Source organism: Vulpes vulpes, chromosome 9, assembly GCF_048418805.1.
Source record: "Vulpes vulpes isolate BD-2025 chromosome 9, VulVul3, whole genome shotgun sequence".
In the NCBI taxonomy this organism is placed as follows: Eukaryota; Metazoa; Chordata; class Mammalia; order Carnivora; family Canidae; genus Vulpes; species Vulpes vulpes.
Window position 1 is genome coordinate 34716551 of NC_132788.1, and position 23580 is coordinate 34740130.

General features: G+C 40.1%; 1 protein-coding gene across 3 annotated transcripts; it reads right to left on the reverse strand.

Annotated features, from left to right (window-relative positions):
* Positions 1 to 12806: 12806 nt before the first annotated feature.
* Positions 12807 to 23095, reverse strand: GJB6 (gap junction protein beta 6). 3 transcript variants are annotated; one of them, XM_025996636.2, is made up of 3 exons: positions 22789 to 23092; positions 20237 to 20387; positions 12807 to 14312 (listed from the first exon to the last, which is right to left on the reverse strand). In XM_025996636.2, the coding sequence occupies exon 3, from the start codon at positions 14295 to 14297 to the stop codon at positions 13512 to 13514; it is 786 nt and encodes a 261-aa protein (XP_025852421.2). In that variant the 5' UTR covers positions 14298 to 14312; positions 20237 to 20387; positions 22789 to 23092; the 3' UTR covers positions 12807 to 13511. The 3 variants fall into 3 exon arrangements, with proteins under 3 accessions (XP_025852421.2, XP_025852422.2, XP_025852424.2); XM_025996637.2 differs by lacking the exon at positions 22789 to 23092 and adding an exon at positions 21490 to 21778; XM_025996639.2 differs by lacking the exon at positions 20237 to 20387 and having other exon boundaries at positions 22789 to 23095.
* Between the last annotated feature and the right edge of the window lie 485 nt (positions 23096 to 23580).

Below are 23580 nucleotides of genomic sequence, written 5' to 3' on the forward strand. Positions count from 1 at the left end.
AATTGTAGAAACACAAACATAAGAAGACTCTGAAAAATGGAGAGAAGAAATCAGACTAGGGAGGACCTTGGGACTTGAATGGTGGTGAGTTTGCCTAGGTGTTCTTTTTGCATCATAAATCTCAGACTTGGAGCTGAAGAAGCCAATAATCCAATACAACAATGGGTGCAGACAAAACCCCTCAAACCTAGAAATAATCCAAGAAAATATTTCTGTCTCTAGTCAAAGGACCAGGAAAAGGGAAGCAAGACAGAAAAGTTTTAGACAATAACTGCTTTACTCCAGCCAAAGATCTTAGAAATAACTTATGCTTTCACCTTGGTACCAGCAAAGGCCAAAAAAGAGGTCTAGACTTTTAATTAGTGAGGCTATAATAAGATGTTCCACTACTCCCACTGGGGTGGTGTCAGAGAAGGCCAACTAGGGAGCTAGACTTTATCCACTGGATGGTAACAAATCCTCCATAGCTTGTGGTGTCAATGGAGCCCATGGGAGGAGCCTGAGCTCTACTCCATCAGACATCTGTCTCTCCCCCTCAGTTGGTATCAAAGGAGACCTAGTGGAGAGTCAGGAACCTACCATTGCCCACTAATCATGAGGTCACAACTCACCAAGGTGTCAGTAGAGATCGGATTGGAAGCTGGAACTCCCAATCCTGCCCAGAAGTAAAGCGGAGCCCCTCTTCCCCTTGAGTGTTAATGGAGGCCAAGTGAAAAACCTAGACTTCTACCTTCACCTGCCCCTTTCCCTTCTAGTGGTGTCAGAGAAAGCCAACTAAAACAAAGGGTTTAAATGAAATAGATCCAGAGTCTCAGAACCCAAATTTCAATACCCCAAATTCTAAGTTTCAATCTAAAATCCCTTATCATACCAAGAAGACTCAAACTGAATGAAAAAAATCAACAGATGCAGAAGCCAAGATGTCAGAAATGCTAGAATATCTGATAAAAATTTTTTAAAGCAGTTGTGATAAAAATGCTTCAACAGGCAATAATAAACATGTTTAAAACAATGAAAAACTAGAAAGCCTCAGCAAGAAATAGAATGTTTCAGAAAAAAAAGAAGATATAAAGAACCAAATAGAAATTTTAGAGCTAAAAAACAGAGTAATGAAAATAAAAAACTCAGTGGGTGTGCTCAACAGCAGAGGGATGGAAGAGAGAAAACAATCAGTGGGCCAAAATAATAAAAACCACTTGATCAGAACAAGAGAGAGAATATAGAATGAGAAAAAAAAAAAAAAAAGAATGAATGTAGTCTTATGAATGGGCTATAAGAAAAGTCCTAACATTTGTGTCATTGGAGTTCCAGAGGAGAGGAGAATGAGGGCAAGACTACAAAAGGTTCTCAAAGAAATAATGGCTGAAAACTTTCCAAATTTAACAAGAGACATAAACCCAGAGATTCAAGAAGTTATCCCTAAACAGGATCAATCTGAAGAAATCATGGCAGAAGACATCATAATTAAACTTCTGAAAACTAAAGACAAAGAAAAAAATCTTGAAAGCAGCCAGAGAAAAACAGTATGTATACTATAGGGAAAATCAATCCCAATTATAGAGGATTTCTCATCAGAAATCATGGATACCAGAATAAAGTGGCCAATATTTTCCAAGTCAACCCAAAATTCTAGTCCAGCAAAAATATTCTTTATGAATAAAGAGGAAGTCCAGGCATTCACAAACAAAAGAACATTTATAAACTTTGTCACCAACAGACATATCCTAAGAGAATGGCTAAAGGAAGTCCTTTACATAGAAAAGAAAAGAAGGAACTTGAGAACATCAGGAAGGAAGAAAGAATATAGTAAGCAAAAATATGGGTAAACACAATTGGATTTCCTTCTCTTGAGTTTTCTTTTCTTTTTTAAGGATTTATTTATTTATTTTAGAGAGAGAGAGAGAGCATACATGAGTGAGGGGAGAGGCAGAGGGAGAGAATTCTCAAGCAGATTCCCTACTGAGCTTGGAGCTGTATATGGAGGTTGATCCCATGACCGATGTGATCATGATCTGAGCAGAAAGCAAGAGTCAGATGTCAACTGACTGAGCCACCTAGGTGCCCCTCCTCTTGAATTTTCTAAATTTGACAGTTGAAACAAAAACTATTACACTGTCTGATGTGATTCTAGATGTAAATAGAGGAAATATTTAAGACAATTAGAGGTGGAGAAGGTTAAAGAAATGGAAAGGGAGGTAAGGTTTCTATGTTTCACTTAAAACTGGTAAAATGATGATGCAAGTAGATTGTGATGTTATGTATATAAGATAATACTTAGAGCAACCACTAAAAAAGCTACAAAGATTCATGCAAGACCACTAGGTAAATAAATATGGAATTCTAAGTAACATTTAAGCAAGCCACAGGAAGGCAAGAAAAAGAAAGCCAAAATAAAGAATAAACATAAGAAACAGAAAACAAAAAATAAGTGGCTTCAGTGGTAGACTTAAGCTTTAAGCTACCAATAGTTAAGTTAGATATAAATGGTCTAAATATACAAATTAAGAGATACATTGAGAGAATTGATTATAAAACATGGTCCAACTAGTTACTGTCTATAAGAAATTCACTTCAAACATAATGACATGGGTAGGTTGAAAATAAAAGGATGGAAAAAGACATATGCAAACAATCAAAGGAAAGAAGTAGTGGTTATATTGACATCAGATACAGTAAGTTTTGGAGCAAAAAAAAAAAAAAGTCACCAGATACAAAAAGGGGCAGCCTATAATAATAAAAATGTCAATTGACTAGGAAGACATAGCAATCTTAAATGTGTATGCACTAAACATAGAACTGAATAATGTATGAAGCTAAAATGGATAGAGCTGAAAGGAGTAATAGACACATCCAGATTAATATTGGAGACCTCAACACCTCTCTCTCCACAACTGATACAACTAGACAGAAAACCAGCAACGATATAGAAAAACTCAACATTCCCGTTAGCTAATACTATCTACATGACTTTTCAATGGACACCAAGGAATACACATTTTTTTTTCAAGTGCTCATGGGACATACGCCAAGATAGACCATGTTCTAGATTATTTTTAACTATATCCAGGACTTGATTTAATCAAGTAGGGTAAGACATGCAGACTTGAAAATGACTGTCACAAAGGAAGAAGTGTTGGAAGCAAGAGGCACAGTATGCCATCCAGGGCCCATGAGGAAGCACCAGGGTCAGTCAGGAGATGAGGGGGTGGGGGTGGAGTGCAAGGAAAACATGGGGAAAACTCTTCATTGTTGTTTCTGTGGGAAAGACAAGGCAGGGTAAACAGTTTTAGGATTGGCTAGTTTGAAAAATTTCAGCCACTTGTCTGGTATCTGGCCCTGGGGTGATTAGGGCAGGTGGAGAGTGGCTCAGAATGTGAGAGCCCTTTGAAAGCTGGTAAAGAATGTGGCTGAGGTTATGGGTTTTAGACTGGTTTGCTTGATTATGAATGATGCACTCATGGGGAAGTTGTTCCCTGTCTTTAGGAATTAGCTAGCCATGGGAGGGGCAGTCTTCCCAGGTTTAGTAAGGCCACAGATGTAAAAACATCAGAATAAAAAGACATCCTTAATAAATAGGCCATAAAACAAACCTCATGCATTTAAAATAGTTGAAATAATAAAAAGTGTGCTCTTTGATCACACTAGAATCAAAGTAGAAATCAATGACAGAAAGGTAACAGGAAAATCTCCAAACACTTAGAAACTAACACACTTCTAAATAAACGATGGGCTAGTACATTGTATCGGATGAAAATAAAAAAATACAGCATACCTAAAATTCCACATATGAGTGAAATAATCTTGTACTTGCCATTCTCTGACTGACTTATTATAACCTCTAGATTCATCCATATTGTTACAAATGGCAAGATTTCATTATTTTTTATGGTCTAGTAATATTCTATTGTGTGTGTACATATTTATATAGTATATCTTTATCCAATCGTCTATTGATGTACACTTGGGTTTCTTCCACATCTTGATTATTGTAAATAATGCTACAATAAACATAGGTGTGCATATATTTTTTTGAATTAACATTTTCATAGTCTTAAAGATTTTAAAAATTTTATTTACTTGAGAGAGAGGGCATGAGTGGAGGGAAGGGGCAGAGGGAGAGAGACAAGTAGGTTCCCTGCTGAGCAGGAAGCTCAACATGGGACTCAATCCCAGGACTCAAAGATCATGATCTGAGCAGAAGACAAAAGCTTAATTGACTGAGCCATCCAGGTGCTCTTAGATTTTTCATATTCTTTGGGTAAATAGTAGTGGAATTACTGGATCATATGGTAATTCTATTTTTAATGTTTTGAGGAATATTTATACTGTTTTCCACAGTGGTTGTACCAGTTTGCAGTACACCTGAAACTAATATAATACTATATGTTAATTATACTGAAATTAAAAATTAAAAATGAGAAGAAAACATTGCAACTTCAAAAGAATACTCAAAACCCAATAAAAAGACAATGTCATCAAAAATACAATATATCAAAATTTGTGAGACATAGCTAAAGGGGTAGAGGTAGGGATAGGGATAGGGAATAGTCTAGCACTGAATTTATATATTAAAAGAGGAAGAGAGTCAAATCAATAATCTAAACTCCCCCTTCAGGAACCTAGAAAAAGGAAGCACAAAATAAACCCAAAGCAAACAGAAGAAAAGAAATAATAAAGATCAGAATCCATTAGATTGAAAACAGAAAAAGAATAGAAGAAATTAATGAAACAAAGAGCTGGGTTTTTGAAAAGATCAATAAAATTGACAAAAATTCTAGGAAGACAACAAAAGAGAAAAAAGGGAGGAGACACAAATTACCAATATTAGAATGAAACAATATTAGAATCAAAACAACCTAGAGACATCAAAAAGATAATAAGAGAATACTATGGACAATTCTCTATATATACATTTTACAACTTAGACAAAATGAATCACTTCCTCAAAAAACACAAATTACTGCAACTCATCCAATATAAAATAGATACTTTGAATAGTAAGAATAGAAAAGAAAAAAAAAAACTGAAGAAATGTCCAGACACAGATAATTTCAGTGGGGAATCCTACCAAACATTTAAAGAAGAATTACCTCCTTTTCTACATGATCTCTTCTAGAAAATTAAAGACTCAAAAACACTTCCCAATTAATTTTGTGATGTATCAGCCGGATACCAAAACCAGACAAAGATAATATCAAACTACCTCCCAAAAGCCAAAAATAAAACAAAAAACCCCCTAAAACAAAGAACCAACATCCCCAGGAATATAGATATAAAAATTATTTTTTAAACATTTTTTTTGTTTCAAGTTTTTTTTTTAGGTTTCTAAAAGATTCTTTTTACTTTGGACTTTTGAAAATACATTGTTATCTACATTTTAAAAACATGCTTAGTTTGTATATCTGTGTCTGTTCATTGAAACATGGATATTTTGTTTGATTGTTAAGGCCTTCTTTCCATCTCTTTTTTTTATAAATTTATTTTTCATTGGTGTTCAATTTGCCACCATATAGAATAACACCCAGTGCTCATCCTGTCAAGTGCCCCCCTCAGTGCCTGTCACCCAGTCACCCCCACCCCCCGACCACCTCCCCTTCCACCACCCCTAGTTCGTTTCCCAGAGTTAGGAGTCTTCCATGTTCTGTCTCCCTTTCTGATATTTCCCACTCATTTTTTTCTCCTTCCCCTTTATTCCCTTTCACTATTTTTTATATTCCCCAAATGAATGAGACCATATAATGTTTGTCCTTCTCCGATTGACTTATTTCACTCAGCATAATACCCTCCAGTTCCATCCACGTTGAAGCAAATGGTGGGTATTTGTCGTTTCTAATGGCTGAGTAATATTCCATTATATACATAAACCACATATTCTTTATCCATTCATCTTTCGATGGACACCGAGGCTCCTTCCACAGTTTGGCTATTGTGGACATTGCTGCTATAAACATCGGGGTGCAGGTGTCCCGGCGTTTCATTGCATCTGTATCTTTGGGGTAAATCCCCAGCAATGCAATTGCTGGGTCGTAGGGCAGATCTATTTTTAACTCTTTGAGGAACCTCCACACAGTTTTCCAGAGCGGCTGCACCAGTTCACATTCCCACCAACAGTGCATGAGTGTTCCCCTTTCTCCACATCCTCTCCAACATTTGTGGTTTCCTGCCTTGTTAATTGTCCCCATTCTCACTGGTGTGAGGTGGTATCTCATTGTGGTTTTGATTTGTATTTCCCTGATGGCAAGTGATGCGGAGCATTTTCTCATGTGCGTGTTGGCCATGTCTATGTCTTCCTCTGTGAGATTTCTGTTCATGTCTTTTGCCCATTTCATGATTGGATTGTTTGTTTCTTTGCTGTGGAGTTTAATAAGTTCTTTATAGATCTTGGAAACTAGCCCTTTACCTGATAGGTCATTTGCAAATATCTTCTCCCATTCTGTAGGTTGTCTTTGAGTTTTGTTGACTGTATCCTTTGCTGTGCAAAAGCTTCTTATCTTGATGAAGTCCCAATAGTTCATTTTTGCTTTTGTTTCTCTTGCTTTCATGGATGAATCTTGCAAGAAGTTACTGTGGCCAAGTTCAAAAAGGGTGTTGCCTGTGTTCTCCTCTAGGATTTTGATGGAATCTTGTCTCACATCATTGTCTTTCGTCCATTTTGAGTTTATCTTTGTGTATGATGCAAGAGAGTGGTCCAGTTTCATTCTTCTGCATGTGGATGTCCAATTTTCCCAGCACCATTTATTGAAGAGACTGTCTTTTTTCCAGTGGATACTCTTTCCTCCTTTGTCGAATATTAGTTGACCATAAGGTTGAAGGTCCACTTCTGGATTCTCTATTCTGTTCCATTGATCTATGTGTCTGTTTTTGTGCCAGTACCACACTGTCTTGATGACCACAGCTTTGTAGTACAACCTGAAATCTGGCATTGTGATGCCCCCAGCTATGGTTTTCTTTTTTAAAATTCCCCTGGCTATTCGGGGTCTTGTTTCAAGTTTTTATTTAAGTTCTAATTAGTTAACATATAGTGTAATATTGGTTTCAGGAATAGAATTTAGTGATTCATCACTTACATGTACATCCAGTGCTCACCACAGCAAGTGCCCTCCTTAGTACCCATACCCATTTAGCCCATCCTCTGCCCACCTCCTCTCAAGCAATTCTCAATTTGTCCTCTATAGTTAATAGTCTCTTATAGTTTACCTCCTTCTCTCTTTTTTCCATTTCCTATATTCATCTGTTTTGTTTCTTAAATTCCATATATGAGTAAAGCCATATGATATTTGTCTTTCTCGGACTGATTTATTTTGCTTAGAATAATATACTCTGTCCATACCTTTGCAAATGATAAGATTTCATTCTTTTGGATGGCTAATACTCCATTGTGTGTGTGTGTGTGTGTGTGTGTGTGTGTGTGTGTGTATGTGTATATCACATCTTCTTTATCCATTTCTCAGTTGATGGACAGTTAGGCTCTTTCCATAGTTTGGCTATTGTTGATAATGCTACTATAAATACCAGGGTGCACGTGCTCCTTCAAATAAGTATTTTTGTATCCTTTGGGTAAATACCTAGTGCTGCAATTGCTGGATCATGAGGTAGTTCTATTTTTAACTTTTTGAGGAATCTCCATACTATTTTCCAGAGTGACTGCGCCAGTTTGCATTCCCACCATCAGTGTAAGAGCGTTCCCCATCTCTGAATCCTTGCCAATATCTGTTGTTTCCTGTGTTGTTAATTTTATTGATTCTGACAGGTGTGAGGTGGAATCTCATCATAGTTTTGATGTGTATTTCCCTGATGATGAGTGATGTTGAGAATCTTTCCATGTCTGTTAGCCATCTGAATGTCTTCTTCGGAAAAAGGCCTGTTCATATATTGTGCCCATTTTGTAACTGGATTGTTTGTTTTTTGGGTGTTGAGTGTGATACATTCTTTATAGATTTTGGACAATAACCCTTCATCAGATGTCATTTGCAAATATCTTTTACCATTTTGCAGGAAGCTTTTTTAGTTTTGTTCATTGTTTCCTTCACTGTGCAAGAGCTTTTTATCTTGATGAAATCCCAATAGTTCATTTTTGCTTTTGTTTCCCTTGTAGATGTAAAAATGTAAAAAAGTTTTTAAAAAGATTTTTATTTATTTATTTGACACAGAGAGGGAGCACAAGCAGGGGGAAAGTCAGAAGGAGAGGGAGAAGCAGATCCTTACTGAGCAGGGAGCCCAATGTGGGGCTCAATTCCAGGACCCTGGGATCATGACTTGAGGTGAAGGCAGGTGCTTAACAGACTGAGCCACCCAGGTGCTCTAATGTAAACATTTTAAATAAAATATTAACAGATGGAATTAGTAATATATAAAAGGAATTACACATTGTGATGAAGTGAGGTTCATTCCAGGGATGCAAGTCTAGTTCAAATATGGATGCAAGTCCATATTTGAAAATCAGTTAATGTAATCCACTATATTAACTGGCTTAGGAAGAGAAATCACATGATCATATCATTTACTGCAAAACTTTTTTTCTGGGCAGCCCGGGTGGCTCAGCAGTTTAGCGCCGCCTTCAGCCCAGGGCCTGATCCTGGAGACCCGGGATCGAGTCCCACGTCGGGTTCCCTGCGTGGAGCCTGCTTCTCCCTCTGCCTGTGTCTCTGCCTCTCTTTCTGTCTGTATCTCTCATGAATAAATAAATAAACAAAACCTAAAAAAAAAAAAACAACAACCAATAAAACTTTTTTTCCACAAAACATAACACCCATTCATGATAAAAACTCTCAGAAAAGTAGAAATAGAGAGAAGCTTTCTCAATTTCATAATATCTATAAAAACCTACAACTAACATTATACTCCGTGGTAAAAGATTGAATTTTTCTTCCTTAAGATTGGGAACAAGATAAGGATTTCTCCTTTTATCATTCATATTCAACATAGTATTGGAAGTTCTATCCAGTGCAATACGGCAAGAAAAAGAAATAAAAGACATATAGAACAGGAGGGAAGATATAAAACTATCCCGTTTGCAGATGATACGGTTGTCTATACAGAAAAATCCCAAGGAATCTTAAAAATCTCCTAGAACTAATAGCTGAGTTCAGCAAGATCATAAAATACAACAACAACAACCCCCCCCTCAAAACCCAAACTATTTATTTCTTTATATTAGCAATGAACAGGCAGACTCTGAAATTAAAATAAAAATTATTTACAATTAAAGAAAATGAAATACTTAGAAGTAAATCTAACAAAACATTTACATGACTTGTGTGCTGAAAACTATACAATGGTGATGAAAGAAATCAAAGATATACATAGAGAGATACACTGTGTATATGGATAGGAAGATCTGACATAGGAAAGATGTCAGTTCTCCCCAAATTGATATACAATTGATATAGTTTATCTGCTACCAAAAACCCAGCAAGATTTTTTGTAAGCATAGACATGATGATTCTAAAATTTATATGAAAAGACAAAGGGACTAGACTAGCCATAAACAATTTGAAAAGGAAAAATAAAATAATGAAAGTCACTCTAGCAGGTTTCAAAGGTTATTTATATAGTATAATACTCAAGACTATCTGGTATTGATGGAGGTATAGACATGTAGGTCAATGGAACATAACAGAGAATCCAGAAGTAGCTCCACACAAATATACTTAATTGATTTTTGACAAAAATACAAAAGCAACTCAATAGAGGAAACAGCATTTTCATCAAATGGTGCTGGAGCAACTGGATATCTGCAGGCAAAAAAATGAGCCTCAACTTAAGTCTCAGACCTTATATAAAACTTAATGCATAGTGGACCACAAACTTAAATGTAAAGTGTAAAAGTAGATAACTTTTAGGAAAGAAACAGAAAATCTTTGGGATCTTGAATTAGGCAAAGATCTTAGACTTGACCCCAAAATCATAATCCATACAAAAAAAATTGATAAATGGGACATCATTAAAATGAAAAGGAATTGCTCTGCAAAAGACCTTGTTAAGAAGATGAAAAGAAAATCTTGAGTGGAAAAAAATTTATGAACTACTATCTGCCCAAGGACTAGTATCTAGAATATATAAAAAAAACCTGTCAAAGCTCAGCAATAGGAAAAAAAAAAATCTAATTAGAAAGTGAAGAGGATATAGAGATAGCTGATAATCACATGAAAAGATATTCAACCTTATTAGCCATTACAGAAATGCAAATTAAACATATCAGAATGGATAAAATAAAAAATAGTGACAACACCAAATGCGGGCAAGGATGAGGAAGAACTGGATCACTCATATTTTGCTGGTGAAAATGTATATTGGAAAACCATTTGGCAGTTTCTTAAAAAATGAAATGTGCAACTACCATATATCCAATAACTGGACTCCTGAATATTTATGACAAGAAATAATAGTATGTTCACAGAAAAGCCTGTACATGAAAATTCATATTTTTCATATAAGCCCCAGGCTAGGAACAGCCAGATATCCTTCAACGAGTGAATGGTTAAACAAATTGTACACATCCATACCGTGGAACTTTAGCAGTAAAAAAAGAATGGACTATTGGTGCACACAATGACCCAGATGAATCTTCAGAGAATTATAATGAGAATAAAAAAAAATCCAATCTCAAAAGGTTGCATACCATATGATTTCTTCTACAATAATGTTCTTAAAATGACAAAATTATAGAAACAATGAGTAGGTTGTTGGTTGCCAGGAATCAGAAAGGCATGTGGTAGGTGGAGATGGGATAGGATAGAAATGGGTGTAGGTATAAAAGGGCCACATGGGGGATCCTTGTGGTGATGGAAATATTCTCTGTCTTTACTCTATCAATGTCAATTCAGTGGTTGAAATCCTGTACTATAGTTTTGCAAGATAATTACTATTGAGAGAAACTGTGCAAGGTACATATGGACCTTTCTGCATTATTTCTTATGTCAATATGTGACTCTATAATTGTCTCAAAATAATGAGAAAAAAAGAGAGGGACATTTACAGGACAATTGGAGAATTATGAATTATGACTGGATTTTGTAATGTTTTAGTTTTAAAAGATTAGTCTACTCTTACAAGACCCATATTGAAATATCTACTGATGAAAGAATGTATCCGGAATTTGCTTCAGAGCAATCCAGAATGGGGGATAAGCAGGTGAGAGTCTCCTGGGAAAGTGTAAAAACATGAATAGGTCATTGTTGGAGCTAGATGAGAAGTGTGTGGGGTTTCTTAACATCATACGTTGTACTTGGTCATGCAGCATGGAGCTGTGGGAGCCAGTGCAACATGGTGGTTAAGCCATTGTCTTCAGAGACTGTTGGACCTTGTTTGAACCTTGGCTCTGCTACATATTAGCTATGTGGTTTGGGAAAATTTATTTAACCTCTCTATAAATTGTGATACTATCTCAGGATAGTTGTATAGATAAATGAGATTGCTAAAGAGAAGCAGGGTGAGAAAAGGAAAGGTCTTCTCTCAAGGGATGAGAGAGGGAGGGATGTCAATGCAGGAGACAGAGGAGTTGTTGGAGGTGGAGACCCAAGGTTAGGTTGGGCAATGTCTTGTGTCTTGGAATGGGAAAGAGGCCTCAAAAGAGTTTTAAGAAGTTGAAAACGGATAACCATCACATTTGGTGTTCAGGAAGTCATGGTGCTGACAGTAGCTTGGGTTCAGTGGTGAGGGTGGGCCCAGAAGAAGGTAGTGAGAAGTAGATGGGGAAAAAGGGTGTGATCCACCACTCCTGACCTTGATGGGATGGTATGGAAAGACAACTCCAGAGGGAAAGAACACTAGGGGAGTTCAAGAGCAAGAAAAAAACTGGAGAAAAGAGATGGAAAATAAGAAAGGAGGTACAGATTAGGTGGTCTTATCATGAGGGGGACCAGGAGTCCAAAGATTATGGTGGGAAGGCAGTTGCTCTTTGATACAGATTGGGATTGTTACTAAGACTGTTTTATCTGCCCCTGGTATTTCCCCTTATCCTTTATTTGATACTCATTTGAATAGCTATTTAAAAAGAGAGAACATTATAGGACATTGGGAATTATGAGTGCTAACCAGATTTTTTAATGTGAGGGTAGGATTATAGTTTTGTTTTAAAAGGTTAATTCTTGGTTTTCATAGATTGGTACTAAGATATTTATGGGTGAAATGATATGTCTGGAATTTGCTTTGGACCCTGAAGAAAAAGAAAAGAGAGGTTTTGGAATCATAGTGCCATATTGACATGTGTACACTTATTATTCTCTTGTGTACCCTTACTATTTATTAGGTTTCCTCATGCAGAATATGCCATGCTAATGTTGGCCCTTTACACAGTGCTTTCTTATGTGTGGGTGAGTGTGTTACCTCTCCAGAGTGACTAGTCTGTGACTGACTCACCAGCACCCCCTCTAAGGCATCTGTGTTCAATCTGGAAATCCCTGGAGAGAAAAGTTTCCTTATCTGTGGGTGTGAAGCTGTGGGTGCTTATCTAGTCACCAGGGTCTGAAGGACTCAGGTAATGAATGAGTCCTTTGAGGCAATCTTTGTCTGAGAGCTGCAGCTGACTCCCTCAATCCTCTCTATCAAGGCTGAACTTTTCCAGAGGACATTTTCTGTGTCCTAAAGCAGCCACATCCTCTCCAAGCTAAGGACTGGGTGGGCTTCTAAGCTCAGCTTCTCATTTAATGTGAGGATGTAAGAGTCCATGTTGAACTCCCCAGCAACTCCACCTGCACAACCAGCAGCCTGCCCACCAAAAGTCACCCAACCAACTCATCATGCCACATGAGGGATGACCACGTGGAGGCCCAGACTGAGCAGAAACCCATAATGTATAGGAAGGCTTAAGCAATGGGGCTAATCTTTATTGAGGTGAGCACATTCATGTTAGCTGTTCACAATGATCGCAAATTGTCTAGTTTTAAAAAACTTCCTACTTCCATACAGCTCTGTATACAGAAAGTGATAAAAATATATTGTACAATGAACAATTTCCACCTTAAAAGTATCATGATAGTCCATAAATTTGTCAATAGACAATGCAAAATACTATTTACAACAAGATAGATTCTTTGTAAGTTCAAAATTTAGATACAGCATAACTCTAAAACTAACATCATATGTTTTCCCAGGTAAGAAAGACCAGTCATTATAAAAATACTTTATATAAATTCAAAGTCAGAACTAAAACATTCAGTCCTCTAAAAATATTTTTTTCTAGTCAAGTATCAATTTCTAGATAAATGTTCTTTATCAAAACAATTACACACTTAAATTTTCAGGAAATACCTAGTATGTCAGACAGTCCACTTAAACATGTTAAAGCACAGTTCTAATCCTGTCTTAGTTTTCAGAGATGGATCACATTTATTTGATTATGTTTCATATCAATGGAACAATTATCCTACAAAAAGTTAAGTATCTATGTATTATGAAAGTATTTATAAAGATGAAGTCTTCAGCCTTGAGACGGGACTTTCAGGTGGGACCTGCCTTCAGGAGAAGGCACCACTTTTGTTATGAAGCAGCTACATAGTGCTTTGAAATGTTTAACTTGGAAAGCCTGTGATGGCATTTTGACCACTGTCTGAAATCAGCTCATTCATTTCATTTTGCTTACTCTCTTTTAGGGCATGATTGGGGTGATTTCTTTGTGTATGTGTTCTTTTTGATCTCCTAAAACATACTTTCAGCAGCAGGTAACACAATTCCGCCACATTAAGCAGCATGCAAATCACAGATGCAGAAATCATAAAAATGGTAAACACGGTTTTCTCAGTAGGTCTAGAGATAAAACAGTCTACAAGGTTGGGGCAAGGGTCAATCCCACATTTCAACACCCAGGGCAGGTGGTACCCATTGTAAAGGAAGTAAAACACATACATAAAGGATGCTTCAAAGATGATTCGGAAAAAGATGCTGCTGGTGTACGTCCACCACAGGGACCCCTCTATCCGAACCTTCTGCTTTTTAATGTCTTCTAAGTCTTTGAATTCATTTCTTTTCTCTCCTCGCCTAAATTTGCGGGCAGTCTCATGTCTGTAGTAGGCAACATGCATCGCGACCAGCAGGGCTGGGGTGGAGACAAAGATGAGTTGCAGAGCCCACAGCCGGATGTGAGACACAGGGAAAAAGTGGTCATAGCACACATTTTTGCATCCTGGTTGCAGAGTGTTGCAGACAAAATCTTCCTGTTCATCGCCCCAGACTTCTTGAGCAGCCACTACAAGGATCATGACACGAAAAATGAAGATGACGGTGATCCATACCTTCCCGATGCTGGTGGAGTGTTTGTTCACACCCCCGATGAAAGTGTGTAGAGTACCCCAGTCCATTGTGTTGGCTTATTCCTAAACAGACAAAAATTAGCAAAGGTTAACCAATGGAAAGTTCCTTTGATTTTATAAAATAGTATAGTTATATTATAGACTCAAGCAAATTTCTCTTAAAGTATGCTGCAAAGGGTGCCTGGGTAGCTCAGTCGGTTTAGCGTCTGCTTTTAACTCAGGTTGTAATCTCAGGGTTCTGGGATGGAGCCCCAAGTTGGGCTCTTTGCTCAGCGGTGAGTCTGCTTCTCTCTCCCTCTGCCCCTATCCCCCCCCCCTTTGTGCCCTCTCTCTCAAGTAAATAAAATCTTTAAAAAAAACAAATATGGTGTGATCTCTTATAACTTCAACCTCCTAGGTGGCTAGTAGGTTTTCTGGTAGGGAAGGCCCACTCTAAAAACATTCTAACATATTTGAACCAGAAATAACTCTTGCGGGGTGGGGGTGGGGGGTTCAAGAGCATCCTGATTCAACTGAATTCAGGTTATATGTTAGGTTGCTGCTTGACATTAATCCAGGAAGTCAGATAAACAAGTAACATTTCCCAATTTTCTTTTAAGCACCATGCGTCTAAGTACTGCATCAGTTTCATTTTGCCCAAGAGATCACAGAAGTCCCACAATAGGTCTTATTCATTCAATGGCTTATCAAAGACAGAAAAAAAAAAAATCACTGGAATGACATAATGTGGTGTAACTAGCGGACTAGAAAGGGGTAAGAGACCCCAATACTTGCTAGTTTACCCAATATATTTATGTTTTCTAGTTGGAATAACATCATTTGCTGTGCTCTTAAGGAGGCATAATGTCACACGCTACAGAAAGGCTTCCTTCTGAATGAGAATCACAAGCTTTTACAAAAAGCGCTCTGTGGCTCTCCACGGTAACCAGGGCCACTGCTAGCTTTCCCTCCCTAGTCCTGCACCCCAAGAGCCATGGATGAAGGAACCAGCAGTGCAGAGCCTCTCCCTACTAATGCACTGATTTAACATCCTGAGAGAAAACATTCTTGACTCCCACAGGAACTTTTGCTACAATTCGAACAGATGCCTTCTTACCCTACATTGCCATAGAAGACTAGAGAATTAATCAGCATTTGGATAAAAAGAAAGAAAAGAAAGAAGAAAGGAAGAAAGAAAGAAAAAGAAAGAAAGAAAGAAAGAAAGAAAGAAAGAAGAAAGAAAAAGAAAAGAAAGAAAGAAAGAAAGAAAGAAAGAAAGAAAGAAAGAACAGAACTCTGAGAATCTTTTGAAAGTGAAGACCTTCTCTTCAGAAAAACAGGCTCACACAATTGTCAAACCTTTTAGGGGATGAGGGAGCCACCAAAGTCCTTTCATCAGTCCGTCTTAGGGAGACTTTCTTGTATTTGACTGCATACCGGGGGCAGGCTTCTCCTCAGGCTGACCCTCGACTTCCCTAGGCCCCATGTCCTGCCCACAGCTCTGCATCACACATGTTGCTCTTCGAAGCAACTGGGTAAATGAAGGCAGGCTCAGTTCCTTCAGGAGTGCTCAGCACTGAGTCTCTGGATGAGGTGCTAATGTGTACCCCAGAAGCAAGATCCTTTGTTGACACTAATAAAGTAAGCCAGTCCTGTATTATGAAAGGTAGACTTCCACTTTAGTTCGCTCTCTGAGAAATTCATTTTTGCCCTTTGGTTTTTGAGACATCACCTTTTTCTCAGAAAGACATATAGGCCTAAGGAAACAATGCCATCATCCACATTACATGTGTGTGTGGATTCCTTTTCTGTCTGAACTGGGCAGTGGAAGTAGGGGGCACATGCTATTGAGGGTGAGGGAAGGGCAAGCAGAGGCCTAGCTAGAAATTTCATCATCATGAGTTTCTCCCCCGCCTTCTCTTACCAAAGCATATAGAGGCCAATTATAGGAAAACCCCTCCTTGCCACCACATTGCCAAGCCAAGTAAATAACAATCACCAAGACTCCCATAAGCATTTATTGCCTACTGTATGCAGATGTTAACTATTTCATCTTTGCATCCCAAGGCACAGTCCAGTTCCCAGCACTGAGCAGGTTCTGAACAGAGCTGCAGAGCAGATGGGGGATGCAGGGTGGGGGTTGCAGCAAGAGGCACAGGGGAGAGCTTCCAGAGATGCATTCTCATCCTATGAATTTGAAGGTGTTAGATTGCAACTATGCAAGGAGGAAGCACATAACATCTTAACAAGAAAAAAATGGGGAGGACACAATGTGGCTGCACTTCTGCAACTGTACTTGCACTTGATTAACGGAGTCACCAGAAGACAGGATAATTAGTGATCATGGATTTCACAGATGCTTATTATTTCCTTGAATAATCCCTAAGAAGGAGTCAAAAAACAGCACTTAACAAACTAGCACCCTCAGACTCTTCAGGGCTCCCAGACCCTGCAGGCCAACATCAAAGCAAAGGAGGTGGAGCTGGGAATAAGGAACTGGAGAAATAGTTTTGAAAGATTTAGTGCATATACCAGCCTATTCCTACTCCACTGGCCAGAAAGAACTAAAGGACTTTGAAATGTTTATAGATCTTAAAAGTTGTTCAAATGCCATGGAGCATGAAACGTTTTAACACAGAATATGACAAGAACATTTGAATTCTTAAATCCAAACTAAAATTGAGCCGAAAGCTTACATTGTGGCAGAAATGGGAAAATGCTAATTATGATTTTAATTTAGCCTAGGCTTTAGGGAAGCATATTAATTTTTTTCAATGAAAATGAAAAGACAAAAAAAAAAAAAAAAAAGAAAAGAAAAGAAAAAGAAAATGAAAAGACAGGTAGAATTCCATAGCTAAAGACTTGAAAAGGGGGTTGGGGCGGAAACAAGAACTCCCAAGTGTGTCATACAGTTCTGAGGCCATCAGCTAAGGGATGGAGAAACTTCCAGGAGCACTGAGGAGCTCAGATTTTCAAGCAACAAGAAAAGGGAAGACAACCCTGGTCGCCACACACAAGAGAAGGGGCCCAAGCTTGCAGCAACAATGTCAAAAGATTTAATCACTATTTAAGCCAAAAGATAAAATAGAATAAAAAATGTGAAAAAGAAAGAAAAGTAAGATATTTGAGCCAAAAGAAAAGAACGGGGTGGGCACGATGCTTCTTGTGCTCTAGCACAAGGCATAATTTTAACTGATAACAGAGAAAAGGCAGAGACTCTTTCCCTACTTTATCAAAGAGAAATTCTTTAAAAAATTATTTCTAAAAGCATGGTACAAGAGAGGTGTGGAGCCAGTGTCTACCTTCTGAGAAAGAGATTTTAAAAGTCTACAGTAAGTGTATCTTTGATTTTAAAAACTCATCTTGGGGAGTGCCTGGGTGTCACTGTTGGTTAAGTCAGAGGCTCAGGTTTTATCTCAGGGTGATGAGATTGAGCTCAGCGCTTAGCTCAGAGTCTGCTCGTATTTCTCTCACCTCTTCCTCTGCTCCTGCCACTCTCTTTCTCTAAAATATATAAATAAATCTTTAAAAAAACCTCACCTTGGATAATGTGAATTATACAATAATTTTTAGTCTATAATGAAAGTCATTACAATAAATTTTCTTAATTGCTGCTGCTCTATCCTGGAAGCATTTCAGGAGGTAGGAACACATACATCTTAATGGTTAAACATATTTTACACAGCTATTCACCTAGGGGGAAAATCCTATTTGTTGATAAAGATGTTCTCCCAATAAACATTCCCCATTTCAATTTGGTTTAAGTGTCCAATCAGCAAGTTTTTGACTTATCAAAAAGAAGTTCACATTTTCTTAAACCCTCCAAAGTGCAGAGGATTTAAACTCCTCCACAGGTAAGAAGGCTGTTTTTCTCTGAGTTCTTTATCAACAGCCCTACTGAACAATGGCACACCTGTGGCCACCCATTACCTGCCTGTATAGCAAGCAAACCGAACAAGGTGAAAAAGGATAACTCAATCTGAATGAATTCAGAGAGGCCGAAGCCATGGGAGAGGTCAAGAGGGCAGAATTTCCCCACAAGAACATAGTCCTAGCTTTCTAGAAGGAGGATCCTTGACATCTGTGCCTTAGGGATTTTTCCTTCTTAAAAAAACAGGGACAATTATGATGTTAGTGGTTTTATTTCTTTTGACTTCTCTGGGTGCCCAAATGATACATTCTGAAGTTCTATCAAAGTAGCAAAGCTGAACAGAAAATAATCTATTTTTACAATACTTTTGACTTCCATTAAAAATCAGCAATTTCCCCCCATGCTTTTAAAGGGAGAAAAAGAGATGCCTAGGTCACTAAGAAAAATGAGTGATTAAACCCAAATACAAGTGTGTCCAGCCTACTGGTCACTCAAGACAATGAGGCTAAAGACAAACCAGCTGATCTGCAGTATTAAAGGCCCCATTAAATATCACCGTAGAAATGACAAGAAGCCCTGTTCTGCACACTCTCCATCATTCCCTTGACAGAACTGCGCTGCAGGGAAGTCACTCAGTGAATGTGACGCCATGTTTCCTCCAATGAGAGCTGCTCTTTTGATTCTTTTGTCTAGTCCACATCCTGAGGATCTTAGGCATGGGTCCCGTGTATCATCGTCCATGTGCTAAGAGCAGAAGGACAACTTGCCTCACAACTACTGGGAGTCAGTCAGGGAAAGGGACTGCCCCAAGCTTTCTGACCCTTCGCTGCAGTCACCTGCCCCCAGGACGCTCTTCCCCCTTGAGGGGCCCAGAAGAGGAAGGAGCTGACAGAGGGTAGAAGATTCAACAAGCTGGAAAGGAGGATATTTGGCTCCACTTGTTCTTCCTGACCTTGAAGTAGGTTGAAGCCATTTGTGGCTCTGGGGGAAGAGACTGCCCACTGGCCCAACCCTTTCCAGCCTCTCCCTATAAAAACATAACTCCTGGGGTAGCGTTCCATCAACATTTTGGGTATAGAAGATTTGAAGGCTGAATTCTCTGAAAATTCCTTTCCAAAACAACTGCATCCATTGGAACTCTTTGCAGTTAGTATTAGTAAGCAAAATACCTCCTTTCTCTCAGGCTTCAAGCTGGCTGCAGTCAATGGGAAGAGCTTTTTCAATAAAAAGTAAAATATTAACTGTTTCTTTGCAAACAGAGAAGTTAACTGGTGCCCCTCTGGCTCTCTTTTAGGGAAAGAATACATTTGCCTAGCTTCTGTAGTCTTGTCTCCATACAAGAATGTGATTATACTTTGGGACACCTGGGTGGCTCAGTGGGTTAAGCCTTCAACTCAATTTTGGCTCAGGTCATGATCTCAGGATCATGATCTCAGAGTCCTGAGATGGAGCCCTACCTCCAGCTCCTGCATCTGGCTCTGTGCTACTGAGTGTGGATCCTGCTTAAGATTCTTTCTCTCCTTCTCCCTCTGTCCCTCACCTGCTTGTGCTCTCTCTTTCTCTCAAAAAAAAAAAAAATGTGGTTACACTTCAAGTTACAAAGGTAAACTGTCTTTAGTTTCGTGATACAACTAATGATGGTGAATAACTCCATGTTGCATTCTTGATACTAAAGCTCCAGTCAGGAATACTTAGCTCTAAGAATAAGTAAACCATTGATCTTATTTCTGATGATACACACAGCATTATGAAGATAGAGTGTCCTTCCTTTGTACAATTCAAATAATTTAAGTAACAAAATTTCTTGATTGTTTTAAAACTTAAGAATTTAATCATAACCAGTTTACTTAATAATGCCATTTTAGTTTCACTGATGACAGAACCAAAACTAAAGCTTTAAAATTATAGTGTTACCCCTTGGTAGACACCAAGAGGTGGAAAATGTCTTTCTAGGAAGTTCTATTGCCCTTTGGATGACTCTTCCAAAGTTATTCATTGAATATTTGATATACTTGAGAACAAAACACATTCTTCATGATTTCCACATTAGCTCTGACTAGTTGAGGAGTTTTATATTGATAAAAAAACAATGTCAAAGCAAAATAAGCACATTTGGGCCTTCCTTCCAAGGACTCACAGCTTATTGGCCTGGAGAAGAATTAGGCAGCGTTCCCTCCTCAAGGGCTTCAGGCTTTCTTCTACACCATTTGAGTGCCTAGAAGCCAATGTAGCATAGTAATGACATGAATATAATTCTTTGTGCAGGTTTAGTTCAGTGAGGATGTCACCTGTTGAGAGAAAAATAATAGATGTGACCATATTTCTTAAACTATGCCCTACGTGTCTATTGTGTGACCTTTGTGGGTAGTTTTTCTTTATCTCCAGAACTATTAGGAGGGAAGTCTAGAAACTGCCAGCTTCCTGATGCTTCATACTTTGAATATTAATAAAATAAAAATAAAATCTTAAGTGTAGATTCTTTGCTTTATCAAAATAATAATAATATTACCCAACCTCAAACCCCAAGTTCATTCCTTGAGCAATTAAGAAAAAAAGTAAGGAAGTTTGAGAAACTGGATATGCTCCTCTTTCCCCTAAATCAGCAGTCTAAAAAAAACAAAAAACAAACAAACAAACAAAAAAACTCAAACTCTTTATTCAAGAAGAATCTATGTCTGTTGTCTCTATAAAGCTCAGGTCATCCAAGGGACAACCTTATCTCTGATTTTTAAATTTAATGACTCAAAATTTCATCAATCGTCCTTTCAGAGTAACAGCTAGTGATAAAATGGATTTAGGATTTACTTACTTCTTCAAAATTAACTCAATAAAAATGAAAGAACTTTTTCTATGTCTGGAGTCTAAACATAAATATGGATAATTCATAGAGTTACATGTATTTCTTAATCCATTTAAGAAGTCAAAGAGTTAAAACATTTTCCATTAAGCGGTCTCTGTCAAAGCAAACTTTCGTCCTTTCCAAATATTTCAGTCTAACTTGAGTTGAGTGACCATGAAAATAAAAAAGGAAAAGGTGCTCAGTGGAACCCAGTTCCATTCTCACGGTTCAAGCAAGTAAAACAGAAATCTTAATAAATCATAATGCAGCCATTGGACAGATTACATCCTCATGGCCAAGAAGCTTGTGTTGAAAATTATTTTCCCACAATTTTATTCTATTTAAGATTTTAACTAATGTCTATAAGCCATTCATAGCTCCTAGAATATTCAGGTTGAATCGAAGATGCATGGTCAGGGTTTGCAAGTAGAAATTTTCCTTTCACCCTTACTGAACTGTTTGTTTAGTCAGACCTGCAGTTCTATTCTTTCTTAAAGCTATTGTAATTCAGAAGATAAAACATCAGAAAAGGAAAATAAAGTCACTGTTACCTGCACCAGGATTGGTTTTAAAATAAAACCCAAGTGAAGCAGCGGGTCTGACTAGTGTCTTCCCAGTCTGGGTCACTGCTGGGAAGGTGCTGGGGAACCCTGCTCCCCGCCCCCTCACTCCAGGCTACAGGGTGTTGATGTTCTCTCTTCATAACTTCCTTCTCCCCTCCTTGGCAGGGCTCAAACAACACCCCCAAAGACTTTGCCTGATCCAAACAACAGACAAAGCTCTCCACAGGAGCAGTTTTGAGCAGGATCCTGCAATTCTAAGGAAACTGCATTGGGGCAGGACATTCTCTTCTGGAACGCTGGTTATATTCTACTAGAACTGGGGCAAGAAAATACTTCTATGGCATAAAGTCTACTGAAGGGAAAGGACAACAATGATTTGGCACTCCACTGACAGCAGGATTCCACCAAGGGGACACTGCGGTCCCCACAGGGGTACACTCCAGGCGCGCAGAGCTGCATTCAGGCCACACTCACCTCAGGTTCAGTCCTGCGCTCCAGAAAGGGAGGCCAACCCAGTCAGAACCCTCGAAGCCAGGTAACACCTGGGACTGCTCTCTGTCACTAGACAGGAAGTACCTTCTGGTGCCTCCACCTCTTAACTGAGATGTGTCACCAATGACACTTAATTACTATTGTCCAGTAATAGTCCAGTAATTGTATTATTGTCATTTGCGTTTCCCAAGTTCCTTGGGCATCCATCATGCAGCCAGACGGGTCAGTTCTACCTGTGACTCGTCCCCTCGCCCGGTGGAACCGGCTTTCCTTTACCAAATCCAGGCCGGACTTGCAGTGTTCCATAAAAGCAAAGAAAATCCCAAACGCAGCAAAGCAAGTGGGAGAAAGGGGCACAGGTCCACACCCTCGCTCACACACACCATGCGGTATATTTATAAAAACCTGTTGTGCAGGTCGAAGGGGGACCATCTAGGGCAAAAGTCCAACCCGTCGGTCCTCGTTCCTCCGGCTGCGCAGAGGGCGCCAGGCAGCGCGGGGCCGAGCGCGGCGGGGCCTCGGCGGGCGCGGGAGGGCTCGGGAGGCGCAGGAGGCGCGGGAGGATGCGGATCCGCCGCAGATAAGGTTGCCCCAGGCAACCCCGGGGCGCGGCCACCCGGCCTCCCGCCGCCCCGCCACCCGAGGGCGACTGCGCCCCGCGGCCACCGGGCCCACCTGTGAGCGGTGGCCAACGAGGGCGAGGGGGCGAGAGAGGCGGCGGGCTGCGGACCTCGCCGCTCGGGTTCCCGGAGGCAGCGGCCCGCGGTCAGGGGCCCGTGCCTGGCGCGCGCTTACCTGCTCCGCGGGGCGGCGGCGGGGTCCCGGGGTCCCGGGGTCCCGGGGGCGCGGAGCTCTCCGCGCAGGGCGGCGCCCTCGGCTGCAGCCGGGCAGCAGGTCGGCCTGGGCGCCCCGGCTTTCGGGCCGGTGTCAGGAGTGTGCGGTCGGTGCTCTGGCTCGGCTTCGGGTGCCGGCCTGGCTCCCACCTGCAGCGCCTTTTAACCGCGCCCCACCCCGCCTCTGCCCTGACGCTTCCCGGCGACTGCGAGAGGCGAGAGCGCGGAGTTCCGACGCGCGCCCGCCCCGGGGCGCGGGGTGCAGGACTGGCCCTCCCTCGGGGGCGCGGAGAGAGAGGGCTGGACACGGGGAGCTGGGGGTGCAGGACTGGCCCTCCCTCGGGGGCGCGGAGAGAGAGGGCTGGACACGGGGAGCTGGGGGTGCAGGACTGGCCCTCCCTCCGGGGTGCCGGGAGCTGGCCCCACCTGGTCCTGAAAGGATGGGGCGGCCCGCTTCTCCTGGCCGCTCCGAGGGTTCGCTGGCAGAGCCCGCGCTCCAGGTGGGAGGCCGCTCGACTGAGAACGGGGGTCTCCTGGGCAGGTGCCTTAGGGAAAGGGACCGAGCGAGTGGGTCCGCAGCCATTAGAGAAGTTTCCCAAGGAGGTGGACTCGTTGGAAACAGTGTTAGAGGCAGGTTGTGTTTTGGCCAGGACGCATCCTCCTTTTTTTTTTTTTTTTTTTTTTCTGGACACTGTCTCCTAGCCCTCTGGGTACCCGTGCACCGCCTTCTGCTAGAGAAGCCTGGAGGCACAGT